This window comes from Erythrolamprus reginae, chromosome Z, assembly GCF_031021105.1.
Source record: "Erythrolamprus reginae isolate rEryReg1 chromosome Z, rEryReg1.hap1, whole genome shotgun sequence".
NCBI lineage: Eukaryota > Metazoa > Chordata > Lepidosauria > Squamata > Dipsadidae > Erythrolamprus > Erythrolamprus reginae.
Genome location: NC_091963.1, coordinates 89,531,481 through 89,557,035, shown reverse-complemented (window position 1 = coordinate 89,557,035; position 25,555 = coordinate 89,531,481). Strand labels below are relative to the sequence as shown.

General features: G+C 42.0%; 1 protein-coding gene across 2 annotated transcripts in view; it reads left to right on the top strand.

The window, feature by feature from the left end:
• The window catches only part of MOCOS (molybdenum cofactor sulfurase), a 91,928-nt gene that overhangs the window by 28,935 nt on the left and 37,438 nt on the right, over nt 1-25,555 (top strand). For both annotated transcript variants that reach the window (XR_011556899.1, XM_070728895.1), the window contains exons 6-8: nt 2,122-2,321; nt 15,806-15,922; nt 16,494-16,946. Coding sequence is in view for 1 of the 2 variants with exons in the window: in XM_070728895.1 (XP_070584996.1) it covers nt 2,122-2,321; nt 15,806-15,922; nt 16,494-16,946 (770 nt within the window). In the remaining variant the exon portion in view is untranslated. The remainder of the gene's footprint in view (nt 1-2,121; nt 2,322-15,805; nt 15,923-16,493; nt 16,947-25,555) is intronic.

The window sequence follows — 25,555 nt, the reverse complement described above, 5'->3', positions numbered from 1 at the left end:
CTACTGCAACGCTCTGTACACGGGGCTACCTCTGAAGAGTGTTTGGAAATTACAGATCGTGCAAAATGCAGCCGCGGGAGCGGTCATGGGTTTTCCCAGATACACCCATGCTTCTACAACACTCTGCGGACTACATTGGTTGCGATTGGTTTCTGGACACAATTCAAGTGACCTATAAAGCCCTACATGGCATGGGACCAGATTATTTACAGGACCGTCTTCTGCTGCACAAATCCCAGTGGCTGATTAAGTCCCAAAGAGCTGGCCTCCCCCATGTTCCGTCGATTAGACAATGTTGTCTGGTGGGACCTAGGAGAACAGCCTTCTCTGTGGCGGTCCTTGCCCTCTGGAACCAGCTCCCCCCAAAGATTCGCACTGCCCCTACCCTCCTTGCCTTCTGCAAAAACCTTAAGACCTATCTATGTCGCCAGGCTTGGGGCAGTTAGAGCATGCCCCCCCTTGGATCGTCTGTTGATTTTTCAATTCTGGCTTTGACAGCATTTGTTCTAATGGCCTGTTCTTGTGCCGCCAGTATTAGTCCTTCTGTCTCCTTTTTGAGTGTTCCACTTGTAAGCCATGACCAGGTCTTTTCTTTATCCACTTTGCCTTTAATCTTCTCCAAGAATTGGCCATGCAATGCTTTGTTCCACCAACTGTCCATACGACATTGAGTTACAGTTTTTCTGTACTGGTCCTTAGTTTGCTTCACCTTGAGAAGCTTCCCATTGTTGACCTCCATCAATGCTGACTCTTTGCTCTCCTTCACATAGTCAGCTAATGAATGCTTCTCTTCTTCCACTGTCTGCTTCACTTGCAAAAGTTCTCTACCGCCTATTTTCCTTGGTAAATACAGCCTGTCAATGTCACTGCGAGGGTGTAGTGCATGATGGATCGTCATTAATTTTATGGTTTTCCTGTCCAAGTTGTCCATTATTATTATTATTATTATTATTATTATTATTATTATTATTATTATTATTATTAATTAGATTTGTATGCCGCCCCTCTCCGAGGGCTCTTAGGTGCTGGATGGAATTGCACTACTTTAGTCAGATCCAGTGCACAAATTTAGGTTATTCCTAGATTCATGATTACTGCACAGTTTCATCTTAAGAGAGCAAACTCTATTGGCAATTATAAATTATATTAAAGTATAGAATACTAAATTGTATTCTGCAAAATATTTGATTATACAAGATATTCCACTGGTTTTGTCTTGGGTGTTGAATCTATGGGGAGCCTCACATATTCTGGAAGTTTTGCCCAGGTAAGATATTAATTGAATGTTAATTTATTTTTCTGAAAAAATGATCCTTTTGTTATATTTATTACATCATTTGTTATATAAAATTAGTGTTATATCTACCGTGTTTCCCCGAAAGTAAGACAGTGTCTTACTTTCTTTTTACCCCCAAAAGCCCCACTACGTCTTACTTTCGGGGTATGTCTTACATTGGAAAAAAATTGAAAGGGTCGCGTTCCCGAAGGCATCTCCCCAGAGTCCAGAAGGGCAGCTGCGGGACAGGAGCCTCGTGAGCCCTTTTCCAAGTTCAACCTCAGGGCTCCAAGCGGCGTGCACGCGTGGAGCCGCAGACGCGTGTCGGGGAAGCGTGTGTCTGGAGGGGAGGAACCGCTCTGCACAGTTGGGCAGCCCCACCTGCCTGCCGGAAAGGGGGGGGGCGAAGGAGGGCGCAGCTCCAGCCGCTCGCCTTGGAGCCGGTCGGCCTCGCTGGCCGCTTGCAGCCAAGCCTCGGCAGGACTCGGTTGCTGGGACGAGCGCCTTCGCTGCAAGCCGCCGCCCGCTCAGCTCGCTTCGGACCAGCGCCGTCCTTCGCTTTGCCAAGCCGGGGAAGAGGCGGTGGCGCCGCGGCGAGGCGAAGGCGAGGGGCGCGCGGGGAGCTTGGAAGCGACGTCATCGGGCTTCCCCCCCGGCAATACCCCCGTGTTTCCCCGAAAGTAAGACATATGTCTTACTTTCGGGGTACGGCTTATATTAGCTGACCCCCCTGAAACCCCCGATACGTCTTACAATCGGGGGTGTCTTACTATCGGGGAAACAGGGTAGTGAAACTTATTTGTAACCAAATCAGTTGACCATTGTTGTTGCTTTGTCTTTCTTAGGTGGAATGAAAAACATAAAACAACATACATTTGCTTTGGCTCACCATACTTACTCAGTTCTTTCTACATTAAAATATGCTAATGGTGCACCTCTTGTATGCATTTATACTGATACTGACTTCAGCAACTCAGATATCCAAGGTCCCATAATTAATTTTAATGTTTTGGATGAAAATGGAGATATAATTGGGTATTCACAGGTACATTTTTTTTTTTTTGTCGCCATGTATCTTTCTGATTATTTGGTTTTCTTTCTGTATAATATCAGTTTGTTGTGATTTTCTTTCCCATGTTCTTCTCAAAAATATACTTTTTAAATTTTCCTCTTCAGATGATTTATAACAAAAAGTTTGCCTCTATGTGTCACATTGTCCAAGAAATATAAGAATAAAATATTAAATCATTAAAAAAATAAGATTTCATATTTACATAGATCTATCAAAGATAGTTTAAAAATTGATTGAAATGTAGAATCATTAAGTTGGAAGGTAACCTGGAGGTCTTCTAGTCCAGAGGTCCCCAACCGCCGGTCCGCGGACCGGGACCGGGCCGTTGGGGCTTTTCAGCCGGTCCGCGGCGCCAGGGCCCCCTCGGCCTTTCCGCACCACCAGCGGCGCTCCCCCCGCCAGCCAGCCAAGCCCCGCGCCCGCCGGAACCGGCTCCTCGCTCTCCCCCCGCCGCCCGCCATGTTTGCAGGAGGTGGGGAGGGTTGGGCGGCCCGCCAAGGCCAGGAGGGATGCCGCTGCCCCCCCCTTCCCTCTCTCCGCCCGCCGCTGCGCCTCCTTGACGCCGAGAGGAAATGCCGGCAAAGGCTTTCCTCAGCGGAGGCCGGCGAAGGTGATATTGAATGTCGGGGGAGAACGGGCGGTTGCACGCGCTCCCTATCTCCCTGCTAGCCCACTCGGAATATTCAAAATAAGAAAAACCTTTGCCGGCGAAGGCTTTTCTTATTTTGAATATTCCGAGTGGGCTAGCAGGGGGATAGGGAGCGCGTGCAACCGCCCGTTCTCCCCCGACATTCAATATCACCTTCACCGGCCCCGCCTCTCCTGCAAACCCCCTTGCTGAGAGCCCGGGGCGAAAGTGCTCTTGCAAAGGTGAGGCGGGCAGGGCGTGCGCGCGTCATCGCTGAGAAGAACGGAGAGAGAACGAGAGTGAGTGAGAGCAACAGACAGCAAGATAGAGAGAAAGTGAGAAAGAGAGAGTGAGAAAGGGGGGGGAAAGAGATAGCAAGAGAGAGAACAAGAGAGAGAAAGAGCGTGAGAAAGAAAACAAGAAAGAGTGAGAGAGAGAGAAAGCAAAAGAGACAGAAAGAAAACAAGAGAGAGAAAGTGAGAAGAAGAGAGAGAAAGAGGGGGAGAGAGAAAGAGAGAGGGGGGAGAGATAGCAAGAGAGGGAAATGGGGAGAGAGGGGGGAGAGAAAGAGAGAGGGAGAGAGAGAGGAGATAAAGGAAGAGGAGAGAGAGAAAGGAAGAGAAAGAAAGAGGGATAGAAAGAGAGAGAGAGGGAGAGATGCTCAGTGAGCCTTTCTTTGAAGTTGCCTTTCTTTCTTTCTCTTTCTTGCTTTCTTTCTTGCTCTTTTTCTTTCTCTCTTTTACCTTCCCTTCCTCTATTTCTTCTTTTCTTTCTCCTTCCTACCTTCTTCCCTTACTCTCCCCTTTCATAAGTTTCCTTGCTTCCTTCCTCTGTTCCTGTCCCTTCCCCCTTTCTTTCTTTCTTTCTTTCTTTCTTTCTTTCCTTCCTTTCCTCCCTCCATTTCTTGCTTTCCTTTTCCTTCCTCCCTTCTTTCCTCCCTCATTCCCTTCTTTCACTCCTTCCTCTCTTACTCTCCCCTTTCACACCTTTCCTTGCTTCCTTTGCACCCTTCTTTTGTTCCTGTCCCTTCCCTCTTTCCTTCCTTCCTTCCCACCCTCCGTCCATTCATTCACCCATTCCTCTCTTGATCGCCCCTTTTACGGCGCCGCTGACAGCTAGCTCCCCCCCCCCACCGGGCCATGGAAAACTGGTCTAGCTTAAAGCCGGTCCCTGGTGCAAAAAAGGTTGGGGACCTCTGTTCTAGTCCAACCCCCATCCCAAGGCAGGAGACCTTATACCAACCAGGATAATTGCTGTCATATTTTTTCTTAGAAACCTCTAGTGATGAAGCAGCCATAAATCCAGGCAAGCTTTTCCATTGATTAATTATTCTCTCTTGTTAGGTAATTTCTCTTTAGTTCCAGGTGGTATTTCTTTGATGAGTTTCCATCAATTGCTTTTTCTGCCTCAAGTGGAGAATAAGTCAACCCATTCTTCTCTGTCACAATTACCAGAAGAAAGCTATCATATCACCCTCATCCCTGGTTCCCTCAATTGTTACTAATGTTTAGTTTCCAGACCACTTACCATCTTTGTAGCTCTACTTCACATTCTTTCTAGAGTCAGCATTTTTTTTGTATAGTGGTGATCAGAATTGGATGCAATATTGCACTTCCGAAAAAATAATTCTCTAGCAAGATACACTATTGAGAATACAGTGTTAGAAAGAGCAATTGAAGAAAAGGATTTAGAATGATTTCCAGATGAATAAACAGTGCGTCCAGACCATTATGAGGGCAAATCAAATTATGGGAATCATCTCTAGAGGTCCTAATCTCATCATAGAGAGGTTTAATCAGACTTCATTTAGAATATTGTGTCCTGTTATGGAGACCTCACTTAAAAGAGTATTCATAAGATTGAGTGGATCCAGAAATGGGAAACAAATATGGTGCAAAATCTGAGGGACAAAACATATCAGGACAGATTGGAGGAACTGAACATGTACAGCTTGGGTATAGAAGAGAAAATAGGGGACATAACTGTAACCTTTAAATATTGTAATAAGGGTGTAAATGAAGTTCTTAATGACAGTATTTTCCATATTAAGCAAAAATCAAGAACATGAGAGCATAACTTTAAACTAACTGGAGGGATTAAAAAGTGATGTTAGAAAATAATTCTTCACAAAAAGAATAATGGAAGACTGAAACTAAATTTCAGCACAAATAGTTGGTCAATCATCAGTAACTGAATTTAAATACACTTGGGATAAATACATGTCCATCACCCAACAAAAATTAAAAAATAAATGAAAGTAATAATTAAAGTAATAAATGCATTAAATTAGAAAACAAAAACACAAACAAAAATCAAGGGCAGACTTGATGAGCCTTAGATCTTGTTTCTCTGTTTTTATGTATTCCAAAGGTGGCCTCACTAATGTAATGCAAAGGAATACTATCACTTCTTGAGATCTTGATGCTATTCCTCTGTTGATACAACCTAGAACTGCGATAGTTGTTGTGGTAGCTGCAGCAGAATGCTGGCTCATACTTAAATGGTAGTTGATTAGGACACTCAAACCCCTAATTGAGTCAGATACCACATATTCTATTTCTGTGCATTTATTTTCCCTGCCTGGGTATAGAAGCTTACTTTTCTCACTATTGAATTTCATTTTGTTAGATAGGGCCCAGTGTCCAAGTCTGTCAAGATCCTTTTGAATCTTCAGTCTATTATCTAAAGCAGTGATTTTCAACCTTTTTTGAGCCGCGGCACATTTTTTACATTTGCGAAACCCTGGGGCACATTGAGCGGGGGGGAGGGGGCTAAAAAAAGTTTGGACAAAAAATTCTCTCTCTCTCTCTTCCTCCCCTTCACTCTATTTCTTTCTCCCTCCCTCTTTCTCTCCCTTCCTTCCTCTTTTTTGCTCTCTTTCTCTCTCCCTCACTACCTCCCTCTATGTCTTTCTCTCTCTCTCCTTCCCTCCCCCTCTCTCTCTTGCTTTCTTTCTCTCTCTTTCTCTCTATCTCTTTCTCTCTCTTTCTTTTGTTTTCTCTCTCTCTCTTCCTTTCTTTCTCTTGTTCCCTTTCTCTCTCTCCCTTTTTCACTCTCTTTCTTTCTTTCTCTTTCTCTCTTTCTTTCTCTCTTTCTCTCTCTCTTGCTTTCTTTCTCTCTAAGCTTTGCGGCACACCTGACCATGTCTCGCGGCACACTAGTGTGCCATGGCACACTGGTTGAAAAACACTGATCTAAAGCATTAGTTATTCCTTTCAGCTTGATGTTTCAGATATGGTGAGTTCCTCTTCATCTAGATCAGAGGTCCCCAACCTTTTTTGCACCAGGGACCGGCATTAAGCTAGACCAGTTTTCCATGGCCCGGTGGGGGGGGGGCGCTTTGGTCATATGGGGGTGGGGTTCATTTCCTTCATTTCCTCTTTCTCTCATTCCCTCTTTCTATCCTTTCTATCTCTCACTCTTTCCTTCTCTCCCTCCCTTTCTCTCTCTTTCCTTTCTCTCATTCCCTCTTTCTATCCTTTCTATCTCTCACTCTTTCCTTCTCTCCCTCCCTTTCTCTCTCTTTCCTTTCTCTCATTCCCTCTTTCTATCCTTTCTATCTCTCACTCTTTCCTTCTCTCTCTCCCTTTCTCTCTCTTTCCTTTCTCTCATTCCCTCTTTCTATCCTTTCTATCTCTCACTCTTTCCTTCTCTCCCTCCCTTTCTCTCTTTCCTTTCTCTCATTCCCTCTTTCTATCCTTTCTATCTCTCACTCTTTCCTTCTCTCCCTCCCTTTCTCTCTCTTTCCTTTCTCTCATTCCCTCTTTCTATCCTTTCTATCTCTCACTCTTTCCTTCTCTCTCTCCCTTTCTCTCTCTTTCCTTTCTCTCATTCCCTCTTTCTATCCTTTCTATCTCTCACTCCTTTCTCTCCCTCCCTTTCTCTCTCTTTCCTTTCTCTCATTCACTCTTTGTCTCCTGGGGCTGCCTGCGCCTGCCCTGCACCCCCCACCGCGGAGGGAAAGCATTTGGTATCGGCACCGCCAACCCCCCCTCCACGAGCAGCAAAAGCCTAAGCGGCGGGGTGCGCCCTTTGCATTTCGGCATTGGCGCTCTCCCCTCCACGAGCAGCAAAAGCCTCAGCGATGGAGCCGAAAGGCAAACGACGCGATCAGTCGCTGAGGCTTTTGCTGCTCCTGGAGGGGAGAGCGCCAATGCCGAAATGCAAAGGGCGCACCCCGCCGCTTAGGCTTTTGCTGCTCCTGGAGGGGGGGAGGATTTAATCCTCCCCGCCCCCCCGGCAGCCAAACCTCGCTGAGGCTTTGGAGTTCGGGCGATCCGACGGAGTTCCCGCTCCCACCAACGCCCTGCAGCCGCGCCAGAGCCACCGCCACGAGAAAGCTTTCCAAGACCCATCAACGTCCCGCTGGAAGCTGCCCTCCCGCCAGCCGCGCCGCCCCGGAGCCCCGAAGGCTCGCAGCAGAGGGAGGCAAAGCGGCGCGCGGCAGCCACAACAAGCCCGCACTTGTTGCGCGATGGGAGCGCGAGGACGACCGCAGGCGCGACCCGGGCAGCCTTTCGACCGACTCGCTTTCGCCGCGCCCGGGAAGCGGCCGCTACGGGGCAAAAGGCGCGTGGGCCGGAGAGAGCGCCTTCTTCCGAGGGGCCACTCGCGCAGGCCCCGCACCTCCCGTCCAGCCATGCTCGAAGGAGGCGGCTGGCGAAGCGCGGGGCGGGCCGAGCAGAGCCGCAGCGTCAGTGGCGGCCGAGCGCCCCGCCCCGTCGGGGAAGGAGCCGGGAGGGAGCGGTATTTAACCTGGGGCCGGCCGGGTGCGACGGCAGAGACGGCTGACCAACCCCCACGAGAGGCTCGAATAGCGGCGGCGGCTCCTGGGGCTGCCTGCGCCTGCCCTGCACCCCCCACCGCGGAGGGAAAGCATTGCCGAAATGCAAAGGGCGCACCCCGCCGCTTAGGCTTTTGCTGCTCCTGGAGGGGGGGAGGATTTAATCCTCCCCGCCCCCCCGGCAGCCAAAGCTAGCTGTCAGCGGCGCCGCGGACCGGCTGAAAAACCCCAACGGCCCGGTCCTGGTCCGCGGACCGGCGGTTGGGGACCTCTGATCTAGATCAGCAATTCTCAACCTGTACTTGAGAGGGCACAATGTCATCATAAAGCGGTGTCAAACTGGATTTCATTGAGGACCACATCAGGATTTTTTTGGGGGGGAGGGGGTATGGTTTTTTATTGTTTTTCACACCCTACAGAGATTCCAATTTACATACCTCAAATTAAATATAATACAATACAATGTCAAATGCCAAATTCTTAGTCAAATTAATCATTTTTTCTAATTATTTATCCAATTATTTCTGGTATACAGTGATCCCTCGAGTATCGCGAGGGTTACGTTCCAAGACCCCTCGCGATACTCGATTTTTCGCAATATAGTGGTGCGGAAGTAAAAACACCATCTGCGCATGCGCGCCCTTTTTTCCATGGCCGCGCATGCGCAGATGGTGTTTTTACTTCCGCACCTGGCCCAGGGAAGGTTCCTTCCGCCGCCCAGCAGCTGATCTGCTCGGCAGCGCCGCAGCAGCGAGGAGCCGAAGATCGGGGTTTCCCCGCCGCCCACGCAAAGGGGAAACCCCGATCTTCGGCTCCTCGCTGCTGCCGCGCCCGCCGCTTGTCCGCCGCTTGTCCGCTGCTTGTCCGGCCGCCGCTTGTCCGGCCGCCGCTTGTCCGGCCGCCTGCCTGCCCGCCTGCTCGCCGCTCGGTGCACGAGAGAGGGAAAGTGAGAAAAAGAGGGAGAGCAAGAGGGGGAGAGATAGAGAAAGAGAGAGAAGGAAAGAAAGAAAGAGATGAGAAAGGAAGGAAGAGAGTGAGAGAGAGGAAGAAAGAGAGAAAGAGAAGAGTGGAGTATTTTTTACTTAATATTTTCTGAAAAATCGCGATATAGCGTTTCGCGAAGATCGAGATCGCGAAACTCGAGGGATCACTGTATATCCTTCATATAACTCTTTATAAAATTCCTGTACTATTTTTGATTTTGTAGTTGTTTCCTTCTTGCACCTGTATCTTCCTCTTTTTCCTGGCTGATGCCACCCAACTCTTCTTCTTTCCTTGTAGATACTTCCTTTGTTGGTTGCTCAAATTTACTTGTTTCATAAAATTCTCTGGCATCTTCAATGTTCTCTAGTTTTACTCTTTGTGTTTGCCAATACAAAGAAAGGCCTTCTGGTATAAGCCAGCGGAAGGTTATATTTTCTTTCATTAGAATTTTGGTCAGGAAATAATATACCTTTCTGCTTTCTCGTCCTCTTCTTGGAACTTGTTTCAGTATTGTAATTTCTTTTCCTTTATCTTGCAGTTTTTCATTTCTTGTCCACTTCAAAATGCCATTTCTTATAGTCTTCCTCACGAATTTGATGTGGACTTCTCTCGGTAAATTGTGTCTTCAAACATAGTTTGTTTGCACTCTGTAAAGTTCATCAATTTCTTTTATTAGTTCCTGAGGATCCACCTGAAGGATTCCTCCTATGATTTCTGCCATTTTTGCGTGGAGGTCTTCATCTTTTTCTTCTGTTATATTCTGGAATCTCAAGCCATAAGATGCACGTTGTAACTCTGAATGTGTAATTGATTCGTCGTATCCTTTGTTTGGAAAGTCGGTTCTGTCTTCAAAGTCATCCATTCTTTGTTCAACTTTATCTATTTTCCCTTCTACTGTCTTAATTCTTTGTTCATTCTCTTTCAAGGTCTGTTATATTTCCACTATCTTATCGTCTACTTCTTTCATCTTTGCTTTCATTTCTCCTGTATCAACTTTCAACTCCCCCATTTCCACTTTTAATTCTTCACATTGTTGTTTTGCTTCATTTTGGGATTTCAACATAAAATCTTGCATGACAGCCAGTGTTTCCTGAATTGTTTGTAGCATAGGCTGTGATTGTGGTTTCTCCTTCTCTTTCTCCTTCTCTTTGTCCTTGGCTAACATACTTGTGATTGTTTTTTGATGCACAGGCGAAGGCAATGGAGACACTTGTGGAGATATAGAAGAAGTTAGGGTTGATTTTTTAAATTGTCTTTGTAGTGGTGGATGTACTTGACATCCTGTGTATATCTTAGAACGATATTTTATTTGGAGCAGATCTGATATTCTCTCTCTCTCTCTCTCTTTCAATATATAATATTATGTGTGATATGAATTGTATGTTGTTGTAGAGAAGGTGAAAATCCTTCCATTTCTTCAAATTTTCACTCACTTTCTGATAAAAAATTGATTGATCCAAATAAACTCCAAACAAATTAAAAATTGCAACTGTAATTCTAATTCAAAAAGAAGACAGTCTTCTTATATAATTATATATCACTATTTTTAAAAAATCTTATATATTTATACACTATATCACTCTTTAAAAAAAATGAAAGGCAGTGAAAATTAATTCTAACACTTTAACAAAAATATAAACTTAATTATTAATATGTAATCTATATAAACACAAGAGAAAAGGAGGAAGAGGAAAGAAAAAGGGTTTTAAATCAATGTTATCAAAAACTTAATTGTATTACACTTAAGTTGCTTTATATATTATACTGTCATTTAATAATTGAGTTTCTAAAACTTATATAGCTTAATAATATAAAGTAATATGAAGGTTTAAAATCTAGAAACTTTATATAAAATATAGTGACACTAAACTTAATAAAACTTTAAGCTTATAAATTGTAAAATATCATATATAATTTAATGAGTGACTTCCAGTTTAAAAAGATAAAAGGATAAATATTAATTCTAATTAAAAGAGTTGAGCAGGTAAATGAATTTTAGTCTTAACTTTAATAGTAGCAACCATGTTCATTTAAGTTGAAATGCACCAAACCAGGAAAGAGGAAATTTATAATTAGCAGTTCATTATATCAATTAATTTTCAATCTAAAAAAACCCTCAGGAAATAAAACAAGAATAAGAAAAAGAAGAAAGAAGAAAACACCAATATAGATATCAAATATAATCAAGTATAATTATAACTGTAAAGTAAAATATATGATGTAATTTTTAAAAAACCCTTTAATAAACCAGTAATGTTCACATATACTTAATTTATAATTCTTCTTTTCTTCAGGAATCTGTTTGACTGTTCTTATTTATTGATAGAAGGTCCCAAATTTTAATACCTTCTTCTAAGGTCGATTTAATCTTTAATTATAATCAAAAGTATGTCCAGTTATAATCCAAAGTGTGTCCAATTTCAATCCAAATCGAAATTTAAAATATGATCCAGTTATAATTCCAATACAAACCAAAAAGTCAAATTGTAGTTATAATCCAAAAGGGTTCAAAGGGTATTAAAATGCAAATCCAAGTTTCTAATTTTAATCTAAGTCAAATTCATTATAATCCAATTTGTCGTTAAAATCCACTTGTAGCAAATTGTAATCCAATAATTTATGATTCAATTATAATCCACATCAAGATTTAATTTCTTTTATCTGTTGCAATTTAAGCATTTTTTTATAATGGTTCCTTCCAGACGGTACAAAAAAAATTCAGATGTTCAACTTTCTTTTGAAAAAAATTATTCCTGTTATTTTGCAAAAAAGTATTTCCCAATTTTCGATTAAGGCAAGATTAATCCATTCCAGGTCTCGCTTTAATTTTCTGTTTATATCTTTTATTTCGCAGCTTTTATTCTTTCTTTTCGTACTTTTTATTTTCAAGACAATTCCAAAAAGCAATCCTTCCGCAGCTAGTGTAAAGAAAAAGTTCCAGGAACTGCTCCCAGTTTAAACTTTTCCCTTTTGTCTTTAAATTTTTAATTTTTAATTAACTCTCATCTCCTAGAATCCTCTTCAGAGATGGAAATTCAATTTCAAACAGTAATATTTGCAATCTTTAGTTCTATTCTTATAATTTTAGTCATTGTACTTAATAAAAAAAGTTCTGGCCGCAAGTTCTTTTTTGCCCAAGGATATGGTTTTTCCCCTTATTGCTTTCTTGTTCGCCTTTTATTTTAAAAAGTTAATACTTCTAAATTTTTTCAAACTGTCGAAATAAACTTGTACTTTCTTTTCTTCTTTCCTTCTTCTTTCCTTTTCTGTTCTACTACATTAATTTTGACTTCTTCTTCTGATCTTCTTCTCTTCCGCATGTATGGTCGAGCTGCTATGGCCAAGTCTTCGAGGAATGAAGACTCGATTTTTCTGTCTCCAAAGCTGCGGAGCAAACCCTTCCCTTTGGGGCTTCGGCGTTAACTCCTTGGGATCCGGGGAGCCCCCTGTTCTTCGATCGGACTGTCCGGATCCGATCTAACCACAAAATGCGACCTTTAGAGGGGAAAAAGGGAACCTCGGGGACAGAGCCCTGTCCTGGAGCTCCCGCTGCAGCTCCGGTCCAAACAGGAAGTCACCACATCAGGATTGTATTTGACCTTGGGGAGGCATGACTAGGAGGGGCATGAACAACTTAACATTACTGGTGTCAGAGGTGTCCGAGCCCTCTGCCAGTGAAAACGGACTCCTGGGCTCTCTTTTCACCTGCAACAATCTTCTGCAACACTCTGCCAGTGAAAACAGAACTTAGGACAGCCCTCCCAAGCTCCATTTTTGCTGGCAACGCATCATGGGCCGGTCCTTCACTGTTTCCAGGGTGCCCCTGTGGGCCAGATCTAAGCACCCACAGGCTGAATCTGGCCCCCGGGTCCTGAATTTTACACCCCTGTCCTAAAGGGTCCACAAAGCTTTAATAAACGTTGTGATTTAAATCTTGAAGGAGTATCTATAGCCATGGTCTAGGCCGAAAAATTCCATAGTGACGAAAAGGTTGAAAACCACTGATCTAGATAATTTATGAAGAGTTTGAAGAGCAGTGGATGCAAGACAGAACCTTGAAGAACCTCCCTTCATGCTTTTCCATGTAGATGTAATTCCATTGGGGACTTCGTGCTGAGGTACACTTGATCAGCCAACTATAAATCCATTTTGTGATGTAACTATCTATTGCACATTGTTCTATCTTACCAAGAAGCCTTACTGAAGTTCAAGTATGCTATAACCACAGCATTTCCTGATTCCCTAAATTGATAAATTTAGCCACTTTATCAAAGAATGCATTTGCCTGGCATGATCTGTTTTTAACAACCCATTTTGGCTTCTAATAATCTTGTTCATGTTTAGTGCTCACAAATCCACTGTTTCATTATCATTTCCAAGATTTTCCCAGATATTGATGTCAAGTTCATTGCCACATCAGTTCTTTTCCAGTCCTCTTGTAGTCCCCTCTACTCCACAAACAAAGAACTGAAGTTTTTCCAAGATCACATCTGTCTTCTCCTTCAGAACCCTAGGATATAAACTTCAATTTGAACTAATCTAGAATGGATATATGTTTTGATAGCAATTTCTTACCTATTTTGACCTTCATCCCTGTTCAGGTTTCCTTGGTGCTATTTTTGGTAGGTAGCATTTTCCCCCCCTTTTGCGTGGAGACAGATGCAAAGAATGTATAAACCACTTCATCTTTCTTCCTGCTTCCCATCATCTTGCCATCTTCTCCCATTAGTGGCCTCTCCATTTCCTTGAATTTCTTGTTTGCTACTTGTTAAAAGAAGGGGTTTTTTTGTTTAGTTTTGGCATTTATTGTAAGCCTTATCCTTCTTGATTCCATCCAGGCCTCTTTAGGCTATTTGCTGATATTCTGTTTTAGCTGTATGCTCCTTTTTATAATTTTTATAATTATCTATTTTGTCCCTCAGTGTGTCAGAGATCTCTTTATGAAACCCTGCTTATTCATCTGGAGGTTGTTGTTTTTCTCTGTGATAAAGTTTTGGTTGGGCCTTAATTATCTTATTTTCCAGAATTTTTCAAGTAATCTGAACTTTTTATCTCTTTAGGATTTTTATCTAGAGAATCCTCCATAGTTCCTCTTTTAGCTTGTTAAAGTCAGCTCTCTTAATATCTAAAACATTTGCTTGACTTTATTCAGTTTCCTTACCTGTATTATCTGGAATTCTAATATAACATGATCACCTTATCCCATCGTTCATACAACCACCACTCAATTATTTCATCCTTGTTAGTAAGAAATGTAGCTGATCCTCTAGTTTCTGCCTCTATCTTTTGGTTGTCAGTTAGACACTTCAGCAACTTGTTGAACTTGCTGCATAGTTTACTTCCCGGTTGATGTTAGGATAAAGTTATGCATTGCTATAGTGGTATGTTTCCTGTACATTTTACTTAACTGATTGGAAAAATATTCATGTTTCCTCCGCTTGCTTGAGTCGCTTGTAGTATACACCTATAGCAATATCACTTTTTCTTCTTGTAATATTTACTCAAATGCATTCAAGAGGGCTTGGGAATAAATTTTTGTGTGTAGGTATTATATGAAATTTTATATAGTTATTACTTTATTTTGGTTTTAGATCATTATATGGAGGCTGTTGGGGTCTGAATGGGTGTAAACAAGCTCAAACTCAATCCAGACAAGAAGGAATGGCTGTGGGTTTTGCCTCCCAAGGACAATTCCATCTGTCCGTCCATTACCCTGGGGGGGGGGATTATTGACCCCCTCAGAGAGGGTTCGCAACTTGGGTGTCCTCCTCGATCCACACCTAACATTGGAACATCATCTTTTGGCTGTGGCGAGGAGGGCGTTTGCCCAGGTTTGCCTGGTGCACCAGTTGCGGCCCTACTTGGACAGGGAGTCATTGCTCACAGTCGCTCATGCCCTCATTACCTCGAGGTTCAATTACTGCAACACTCTCTACATAGGGCTACCTTTGAAAAGTGTTCGGAAACTCCAGATCGTGCAGAATGCGACCGTGAAAGCTATCATGGGGCTTCCCAGATTCGCCCACGTTTCTACAACACTCCGTGGTCTGCACTGGTCCAGTCACAGTTCAAAGTGTTGGTAATGACCTTTAAAGCCCTACAAGGCATTGGACCAGAATACCTCCGGAACCGCCATCTACCGCACGAATCCCAGTGGCCGATAAGGTCCCACAGAGTTGGCCTTCTCCAGGTCCCATTTTTGCTCTTTTTTTGCCTCCTCGTGTCCCGTTTTTGGAATGGAGAGGAAAGTGTTTTCGGACTGAAGGGTTGGCTGGAGCCACCCGCCACCCACCCTTCTCCATTCCAAAAACAGAATGAGGAGGCAAAAAAAGAGCATCACATTTCAGACGGTGAGTGATTTCTGCTGGCGCTGCAGCCCTAAAACACTTTCCTCCTTGATTCCACAAATGGGGCATGCAGCCAGTACTGTCTGTCACCCAAAATGCAATGCTCTTTTTTTTATCTCCACACACTCCATTTTTTGAAGTAGGGAGGAAATACCATACTCCTCCCCGATTCCAAAAATGGAGTGTGTAGCGACCAAACCAGAGCATTGCATTTTGGGCAGCAGCACTGGCCAGAACTGTCTGTCCCCTAAAATCCAATGAAAATGCTTTCTTCCCCAAGGCCAAGTGGTGTATCACCTTGCCTTTTGCCTCCCAAGGGTGGAGGCTGGCGAGTGGGTGGGCCTACATTCGTAATATAAGACACACTAAGCTTTTGACCCTCTTTTTTGGGAGTAAAAGGGCACATCTTATACTCCAAAAATACAGTAGTTTATTTTAACTATAATAAAGTATATAGTATTTTTTCTCTTTATTCATTGTTTCCATGCTATCTTTGTGTGTATGTGTGTGTAGTGGTGGTGGCAATGGTGGTGATGATGATAGTATATTTCCCTGTTTATAAACATGTGTCTCGTTTCTTCTCTTGAACTCACAATTATATCTAAAATTACAGCATTTGTTCATTTTGCATGAATATTTTAATGATAGAAATAAATCTTTACTACTGTGTTAAGAATCTTTTTTTCCTGGGGTTTGGGGAACCTCTTGAACAAAGGTGGAGAAACTGGCTGGGCTCTACAACGTCCACCTGCGCACAGGATGTTTTTGTAACACTGGAGCTTGTCAGCAGCACTTGGGGATCAGCCATGATGACGTCAGAAAGAACCTACAGGTCTGTATATGTTCAATGTAGCAGTTCTACCAACCAAAACAAATAGAATCATCTTGCATCTGTTCCATTAATTTTCCCTCCCAACAATGTTCCATAATATAAACACTTTTTAAACATAAGAAGAAATATCATTTGCTAGTTTATCTGCAACACAAAACTCTTTATGCAAATTCATTCTATTTAACATATTAGGCTATAATTATGGTTTAAATTAGCTATGAAAAAAATATTAAATTTATTTTCTCATTTGCACAACTAAATTTGTATTGTAAACAACATACATACATTTAAACATCTGAACCAGATTAATCTTAAGCTCTGTGTGTTTAGTTGAGAGCTAGATCATTTTCCTCTGATATGAATTTCATCCCACACCTATTTTTACTATACTTTTCTTTTTTATACAAAACCAAATTGGTTTTGTTTTGTACTCTGCATGTATTCTTCTTCATGGTTTCTTCATGGCTTACACAGAAACAGTTTATAGAGAATCCATCTCCTTTAACTTTAGTAAAATATGTCATATTTTAATAAAAATTACAAAATGTCTTTGTATTATGTTCTTAAATAGGCTGGACATGTGTGTGGAGATGACATAGATGTAATTGATGGACATCCCACTGGGTCTGTGAGAATTTCATTTGGCTATATGTCTACATTTGAAGATGTCCAAGCTTTTCTGAAATTCATTATAAGTATTAGACTATCTGCTTTCAACTTAATAAAATGTCCACTCCAGACAGAGGTTGTTCCAAAAATCACATCATTTTCCAGCAAAAATAGCAACACTCATAATGAGAAGAATGCAACTGAACAGCACCAGGAAAGGATAATCAAGAATTTACAGCTAAGTCATCAGTATGCATCAGTGATACCCAAAGGAAATGTGCATTTGATTAAAAGTTGTGCAGAAATCAATATACCTGAAGTTTTTTCTAATACAGTAGAAGTGCCAAATGGTAAAAAGACAATTACAATCACCAATATTTACCTGTATCCAATCAAATCATGTGCTGCATTTGAGGTAAATGATTTCAGTAATATTTTATGGTCATGTGCAATATGAAATCCGGAGAGTTTTTTTAGAGATGTTACAACAAATAAATACAAAAATAAGTAAATACATAAAAAGCTGCATGATTCATGTGCTATGAATCAAGATCATCTGAAAGTAAATTTGAAAATTAGAATTAAATTATAATTTAAATAGGAGAAAGGGGTAATCAGTGAATATTATTATTATTATTATTATTATTATTATTATTATTATTAATTATTATTTATTAGACTTGCATGCCATCCTTCTCCGAAGACTCGGGGCAGCTCACAGGATAAATACAAAAACAATATGCATACAAATGTAATTAGTTAAAACTGATGGGAAATAATAATATGGAAAATAATTTATTATTTTATGTTAGGTTTATTTTCCCTCATCTCCTTTTCCCATATACAATACTTCCAGGTGTATCAGTAAAGGTTAAGTGTGGCTCTTAGATCTGAAATATGTTCTTTTGAGAAACCTATTGATATTCTGCGTATCTCATATTTTTCTTATTTCTAGTCAATTTTGGAAAAAGTGATTTACACCCTATCCTCAAAGTTATGACTCTCACATCACCTGATTATCACATGATCACAATTCAGGTGCTTGGCAATTGGTTTTCATTTACAACCAAATGAACATGTGATGTGTGTCCTTTACAGCCAGTTTCTGACAAGCAACTTCAATTGAGATAGCCAGATTCCCATGTCAACAACATGATTTGTGTAGTGAAAAAATTGTCATAAAAATGGATCTAATCTTGTGATTACCTTGCCAAATGATGCATCACTTAATGACCAAAATTCTGGTCCCAATTATGTTCATAAGTTAAGCACTACCTGTTTAAGTCATGAAATGAATGGAATATAATATAATCTTGTGAAAAGAAAATATAAGCTCTTTGAGTTCTGTGGTTTTATTTTTCAGGACATACTAAAAAGAAGGTAAATATATCCTCAGGTGAACAACCACACATGGCATAATACACTATGTCCTCATTTGTTTTACAAAAAGAAAGCCATGTGTAAAAAACTAAGAACATCTTTACTATTTCCATAGGTATAAAGAGGCTAAATACACAAGCACGTAATAGATTCAAACTAAATGTAAACCATTCTAAACTGGACTGTAGAAAATACAACTTCATCAATAGAATGATAAATTCCTGGAATACACTACCTAACTCTGTGTTTTCTTCCCCAAATCCCAAAAATTTTAACCTTAGATTGTCTACAGTTGACCTCTCACCTTTTCTAAGAGGTCTGTAAGGGGCATGCATAAGTGCACCATTGTGCTTACCGTTTCTGTCCTACTGTCCTATTGTCCTTTTCTATCATTACTTTTTACTTATGTTGATACAAACTACTATCCTATACATGTTTGACAAATAAATAAATAAAAAATAAAAAATTTAAAAGTAAAAAACATTCAAGATAGTTGCCAGCCTTCCCAGAAGTGGACATCCTAGCAAATATACCCGAAGATTAGATCATGCGGTGCTCAAATAAATTACAAAAAATAAATTAAAATCTAAGAGTTACATCTCAGACTCTACAGGCTTCAGTTAGCATGTTAAATGTTAAAATTCATAGCAGTTTATTTAGAAAAAGACTGAATAAGTACAGTTTTTTGGAAGAGTTTCCAAGAAAACTCCTTTATTACAAGACAAAAGAAACATGGTTGAGGTTTACAAATTTGCATCTGAACAAATCAGAAGACTTCTGGAACACTTTCCTTTGGATAGATGAAACTAAAGTAGAGATGTTTGGCCATAATTCATAGTGTCACATTTGGCAAAAACCAAACACTATATTAGCACAAACATATACCAGTCATCAAACATGGTGATGGAGGGGTGATTTAGGCTTGTTTTGTAGCCACAGGACCTAGGCAACTTGCAGTCATCAACTCAACCACGAACTTCTCTGTATTCTAAAGTCAAATATGAGGCTTTCCTGAACTCTGGGAACAGTAGACAAAAACCCACTGGAGGGGGGGGAGTGCGTGCACATATACGGGGCAGTACAGGGGTTGTGCGGATGTGCGGAGGTTAATGTGAGGGTTGTGCGCATGCATGTGGGGAGAGGGCATTGTATTATGTGTGTGGGCACCCTTTTGTCATCCGAGCCAAAAAAGGTTTGCCATCACTGCAATAGGACAATGATCTAATCTACAATAGAGTAGCTAATAAAGAAACAAATCAAGGTGATGAAATGGCCAAGTCAAAGCTCAGACTTCAACCCAAATGAAATCCTACAGTAGGACCTCAATAGAACTGCGCATAAACAAATGCCCCCAAACCTCAATGAACTGAAGCACTGTTGTAACAAAGAGTGGGTCAAAATTCTTCCCCACAATGTGAGAGACTTACAAAAGTCACACAGAAACCGATTACTTAAATTTATTGCCCACTAAAGGTGGCTCTACAGGCTATCATAAGGTGTTTTTTACACGTTTCTCCATTTTGGCTTTCTTTTGTAAAGTAAATGATGATATAGTCTAACATGCCATGTGTTGGACATCTGAGATTGTATTCACCTAATTTTAAGACCTACTAAGGACAAGATTATTTTTACTATGTCCTGATACATAAAACCATAGAACTCGAAGAGGGTGTACTTTCTTTTTCACAGGATTGTAAGTATGTGGAAATTATTTGAAAAAGAATGCCACTATTGTTTTGATAGTGAAAATACTAGTCTAGAACCCAGCATCAAGTCAGCAATTAGCTACCGAGTTCATTGGGCCATTTATTCTCTCTCTCCCAACTTATTTTACAGGATGATTGTGTGAATAAAATAACATAACAAAAAATCACAGCAAAGCCATTGTAGTAGGTGCCAAACAATTCCATTTCCAGATTAGGGTTGGAGTTTTTTTGAGATACAGGTAGTCCTTGACTTACAACCATTTGTTTAATGACTATTTGAAATTTATGAAGACTTTTTAAAAAATTGATTTATAACCATTTTTTATTCTTATAACTGTTGCAGCATCCCTATGGCCACATAATCAAAATTGGGATGTTTGGCAACTGGAATTTTATGACATTTGCAGTGTCCTATGCTATGTGACCATATTTTGCACCCTCTGACAAACAAAGTGAGTGGGGAAACCAAATTCACTTAACCACCATGTTACTAACTTAATATCTGCAGTGATTCATTTAACAACTCTGGCAAGAAATGTCATAGAATGGGGCAAAAATCACTTAACATCTGATTTGCTTAGCAACAGATGTAGATTCAATCCGGACAGACCTTGACTCCAATTGGGATGCAATGTCAGCTGACAATAAGTCAGTCGAGATGACAGAGACCCATTCTAGTCCATCTGTGTGTGGGAGGAGTTTGACCTGGTAACACCTCATGAAGTGGACATGGGCATGGGAGCTGTGATTTCTGCCACCTGTTCCGACATTTGTTTATTGGACCTGTGTCCCTCCTGGCTGGTTTTGACCAGTAGGGAGGTGACGCAGAGTTGGGTCCAGGAGATTGTCAACGCTTTGTTGAGGGAAGAGTCCTTTTCAGCTCCCTACAAGGAGGCACTTGTGCACCCTCTCCTCAAGAAGCCTTCCCTGAACCTAGCTATATTTAACAATTATCGTTCTGTCTCCTTTTATGGGGAAGGTTGTTGAGAAGGTGTTGTCACTCCAGCTCCAATGGTCATTGGATAAATAGAATAGAATAGAATAGAATTTTTATTGGCCAAGTGTGATTGGACACACAAGGAATTTGTCTTGGTGCATATGCTCTCAGCGTACATAAAATAAAATATACATTTGTCAAGAATCATGTGGTACAACACTTAATGATTGTCATAGGGGTCAAATAAGCAATGAAGAAGCAATATTAATAAAAATCTTAGGATATAAGCAACAAGTTACAGTCATACAGTCAACATAGGAGGAAATGGGTGAAAGGAATGATGAGAAAAACTAGTAGAATAGAAGTGCAGATTTAGTAGAAAGTCTGACAGTGTTGAGGGAATTATTTGTTTAGTAGAGTGATGGCGTTCGGGAAAAAACTGTTCTTGTGTCTAGTTGTCTTGGTTTGCAGTACTCTGTAGCGACGTTTTGAGGGTAGGAGTTGAAACAATTTCTGTCCAGGATGCCTGAGGGGTCAGTAAATATTTTCCCTGCCCGCTTTTTGACTCGTGCAGTATACAGGTCCTCAATGGAAGGCAGGTTGGCAGCAATTGTTTTTTCTGCAGTTCTGATTATCCTCTGAAGTCTGTGTCGATCCTGTTGGGTTGCAGCACCAACCCAGACAGTTATAGAGGTGCAGATGACAGACTCAATGATTCCTCTGTGGAACTGTATCAGCAGCTCCTTGGGCAGTTTGAGCTTCCTGAGCTGGTGCAGAAAGAACATTCTTTGTTGTGCTTTTTTGATGATGTTTTTGATGTTAGGTGACCATTTTAGGTCTTGAGATATGATAGAACCTAGAAATTTGAAGGTGTCTACTGTTGATACTGTGTTGTCTAGTATTGTGAGAGGTGGAAGGGTGGAAGGGTTTCTCTTAAAGTCTACCACCATTTCTACGGTTTTGAGTGTGTTCAGTTCTAGATTGTTCTGGTCACACCACAAGGATAGTTGTTCAAGTATCTGGGCCGTCAGCTGTCAGGATTCAGACCTGGCTGGTCGTGCTGATGGATGATCTCTGGAGGACCTGGGATAGAGATTTATCCTCTATACTGGTGCTCCTTGACCTGTCAGCGGCTTTCGATACAATCGACCATGGTATCCTGCTGTGTCGATTGGAAGGGTTGGGAGTGGGAGGCACTGTTTTACGATGGTTCTCCTACCTCTCTGATCGATCGCAGTTGGTGTTAGTGGGGGGTCAGAGGTCGGCTCCTAGGTCCCTCCCTTGTGGCATTCCTCAGGGGTCGGTCCTCTTCCCCCTGCTGTTTAATATCTACATAAAACTGCTGGGTGACATCATCCAAGGGCATGGGGTGAGTTGTCATCAGCACGCTGATTATACTCAGCTATACATCTACACCCCGTGTCAATCCCAACAAGACGGAGTGACTGTGGAGGCTGCCTCCCAAGGATACTTCCATCTGTCCGTCCATCACTCTTGGGGGGGACTTTTGACTCCCTCAGAGAGGGTTCGCAACTTGGCCGTGCTCCCAGATCCATAGCCGACTAGAACATCATCTTTTGGCTGTGGCAAGGGGGGGCGTTTGCCTGGTGCACCAGTTGCAGCCCTATTTGGTCAGGGAGTCTTTACTCACAGTCACTCATGCCCTTATCACATCGAGGTTCAACTACTGCAATGCTCTTTACATGGGGCTACCTCTGAAGAGCATTCGGAAATGGCAAATTGTGCAGAATACAGCCGCACAAGCAGTCATGGGCCTGCCTAGGCATGTCCATATCTCTCCAACACTCTATGGTCTGCATTGGGTGCCAATTGGTTTCCCGACTCAATTCAAAGTGTTGGCTATGACCTATAAAGCCCTACATGGCATGGGAATAGATTACTTATGGGACCGTCTCCTGCAGCATGAATCCCAGCAACCAGTTAGGTCCTACAGAGTTGGCCTTCTCCAGGTCCCGTCAACTAGACAATGTCTTTTGGTGGGGCCTAGGGGAAGAGCCTTCTCTGTGGGGGTCCTAGCCCTCTGGAATTAACTCTCCCCAGAGATTTATACTGCCCCTACCCTCCTTGCCTTCCGCAAGAGTCTTAAGACTCATTTATGCCACCAGGCTGGGACCATTCGATTCTTGCCCCCTGGTCAATGAATGTGCTAAAAGAAAGTTGATTGAATGGAAATGACTGTTTTTTATGATTTTGGGTTTTTTAGATTTTATACTTAATTAATTGGATCTAAAAGGTTACACATTGTTTTATTATATGTTGTAAGCCAGCCCGAGTCCTCGGAGAGGGGCGGCATAAAAGTCCAATCAATCAATCTATCAGTCAATCAATCAATCAATCAATCAATCAATCAGTCAGTCAATCAATTGTGATTGTAAGTCAAGGACTACCTACATTATATAAAACATGCATTTTGACAATTGGCTTTTAGCTTTAAAAATAGCTATTAAAAGGTCTTGATTTGTAGTGTTCAGATCTTTCCAATTACTTTTGGACTCCTTTTTAAAACTTTTTTTAACCTAGTTAGTACTGCAGTAGTAATCAGTCATATCTGCTACTGTTGATTTAGACTGAAGTGTGATAATAGAATTGTAGGATTGGAAAGTATCATAGTGGCCTAATGCAGGACTCCTCATAACATCTCTGACTAAAGGCTATCCAATCTTTTCTTGAAAACCTCCAGTGATGACTTCCCCATCACTTCAAGAAGCAAGCTGGTTAACATTCCTTAATTGCTCTCATATTGAAAAATTTCCTCTGTAGATCCAGAATTTTAATTTCTCTCTGTTAAGTTTTCACCCACTATTCTTATCATGCTTAGATGCTATAAAGAACTTCTGCCCTTATAAAATCATATACTGTATTGGAAGATGCTCTCATGTCTTGTTTTAGCTTTCTTTAGGCAACACATAACAACTTCCTTTAACCAGTTTTCATAAGATTTAATTTCCAAAGCTCTAAACTCCTTTATTGCTCTTCTTTGTAATCTTTCCACTTCTTTGCTGTTGTTTTATTTCTTTCTTTTTGTATTGTAGCAGCAAGAACTGAACACAATATGAACACAAGTATGGTCTGACCAATGACCAATAAAATAATAGTACCACTTCTTGTTTGTCAGTGCCACTAGATAGTCCATACCACAAAATCAACTCCATAGTAAGATGTTTTATTGAGTTAGGCTACTATCACAGAATCTTGCAAGTCTGATTATGCTTTGTCTCCTCTCCTGATTTCTCAGTGAATGGGGAGTGTTTTTCTGATTTGCTTCTGAATATTATCTTGATTCCTGGAACTTAAAGAATCGTTCAGCCTTCTTTGCCTAAGTAACAGTTCTTGCCTCTCTCAATCAAGGCCATCTCCTGTTCTCTACAAGAGGTCATCTAGGCCAGTGATTTTCAACCTTTTTTGAGCCGCGGCACATTTTTTACATTTACAAAATCCTGGGGCACACCACCAACCAAAATGACACAAATTAAATAAATAAATAAATACATACATACATACATACATACATACATACATACATACATACATACATAACCCCCTCGTATATACAATCCCATGTAACATCCCCTTATAAATACAGTCAATCATCAATCATCCCTACTCAAATTTATATCTCATTTCTGGGTACTTCTCCTGTCTTTCCCCCTTTTCTCTCTCATGTTTGTCATTTCTCTCTCTTCCTCCCTTTTTCCCTCATTCCTTTTCCCTCTCACTTCTCCTCTTTTTCCATCCCTGTCTCTCTCCCCCCCTTATGTGTGTGTGTGTATACACACTGGAACCATTTCCAAAACCAGTTGAGGGCTGGGGTTTTTTCTCTTTTATTCTTTTCAAAAAGAGGTGTGGGCTGGGGGGCATTTCTTATTATTTGGGTGCTTTTTACCATATGCTTCAAGAATCACCCCTCTCTCTCTCTTTTGTTTCTCTCTCCTCTCATTCTCTGCCTCAATCATTTCTCCTTTTCTCCATTGCATCTGGAAGGAGAGTCCAACATGGGTAATACTCCAATTCTATTGGTAGAGACTGAGTTAAGATTAACATATTAATGAGCACCGCCCCCTCTGCTCTCCCCATGAGCCAGTTTTAAAACTCAGTCTTAGAGTAGAGACATACTGAGTTGTAGCTTAGGGGTTTTTAGTAACCTTAAAATAATAAAAATAAATATGTAAAATGTTGTTACCGTTTTAATCCTTTTCTTTGTTTTTCAGACGCTGCAATGGAAGAGGAACAGACGGTCAGGGGTCTCTGCCCTCAGTGGGCAACACCCCCAACGAACCTTCTCAGGGGTTGTTTGCTTTCCCCCAGTGGGAGCACCCCGAAGAGAAGCAACCAGCCTGGGGGTCCCTGGTCTCCGAGACCATACCGGGGCTGTCAGCCAAAGGTGGGGGGGTCCGCCCCCCCCACTGGGAGGCTTGAAGGCGTCTCGCACGGAGCGAGGAAAGCCGAGCGCCTTACAGCTGACAGGGAGGTCAGCGCCGAGCCGCGGCAGACGCGAGGAGATCGGAGCGTCTCCAAGCTGCCGGAGAAGCTGGAACAGCTACCGCCGCGCCCGCCACAGCCGCCGCAACCGCCAGAGCCCCTCGCGGGGTCGAAGCGGGCAAGAACCGGCCTGAGGAGCCGGGAGAAGGCGAAGAAGCCCCACTTTTCAGCCGCCCGGCGACGGAGGGACCCAGCAGCAGTCCGGAAGGTTGCGGAGGCTGGGCGCCGCCATTTTGGGGAGCGGCTAGAGCGGCAAGCGCCTTTTTGGCGCGAAAAACAGCTGGGCAGGCGGCAAAAGAGCGCGAACGAGCCAAAAGGCTCTAGTGCACAGGCGCAGACGCGGGGAGACCCGAGACGCCATTTTGGGAGCTTTTGCTGACGAGGCAGGCGAGAACCAAGCCACCGGAGGTCAGCCAACATTTAGCCTGATATCATTCACTCCCAACCGTGAGTAATATGGAGGAGAATCAGGGAAAGGAGGTCACAGGCTCTCCTGCCATC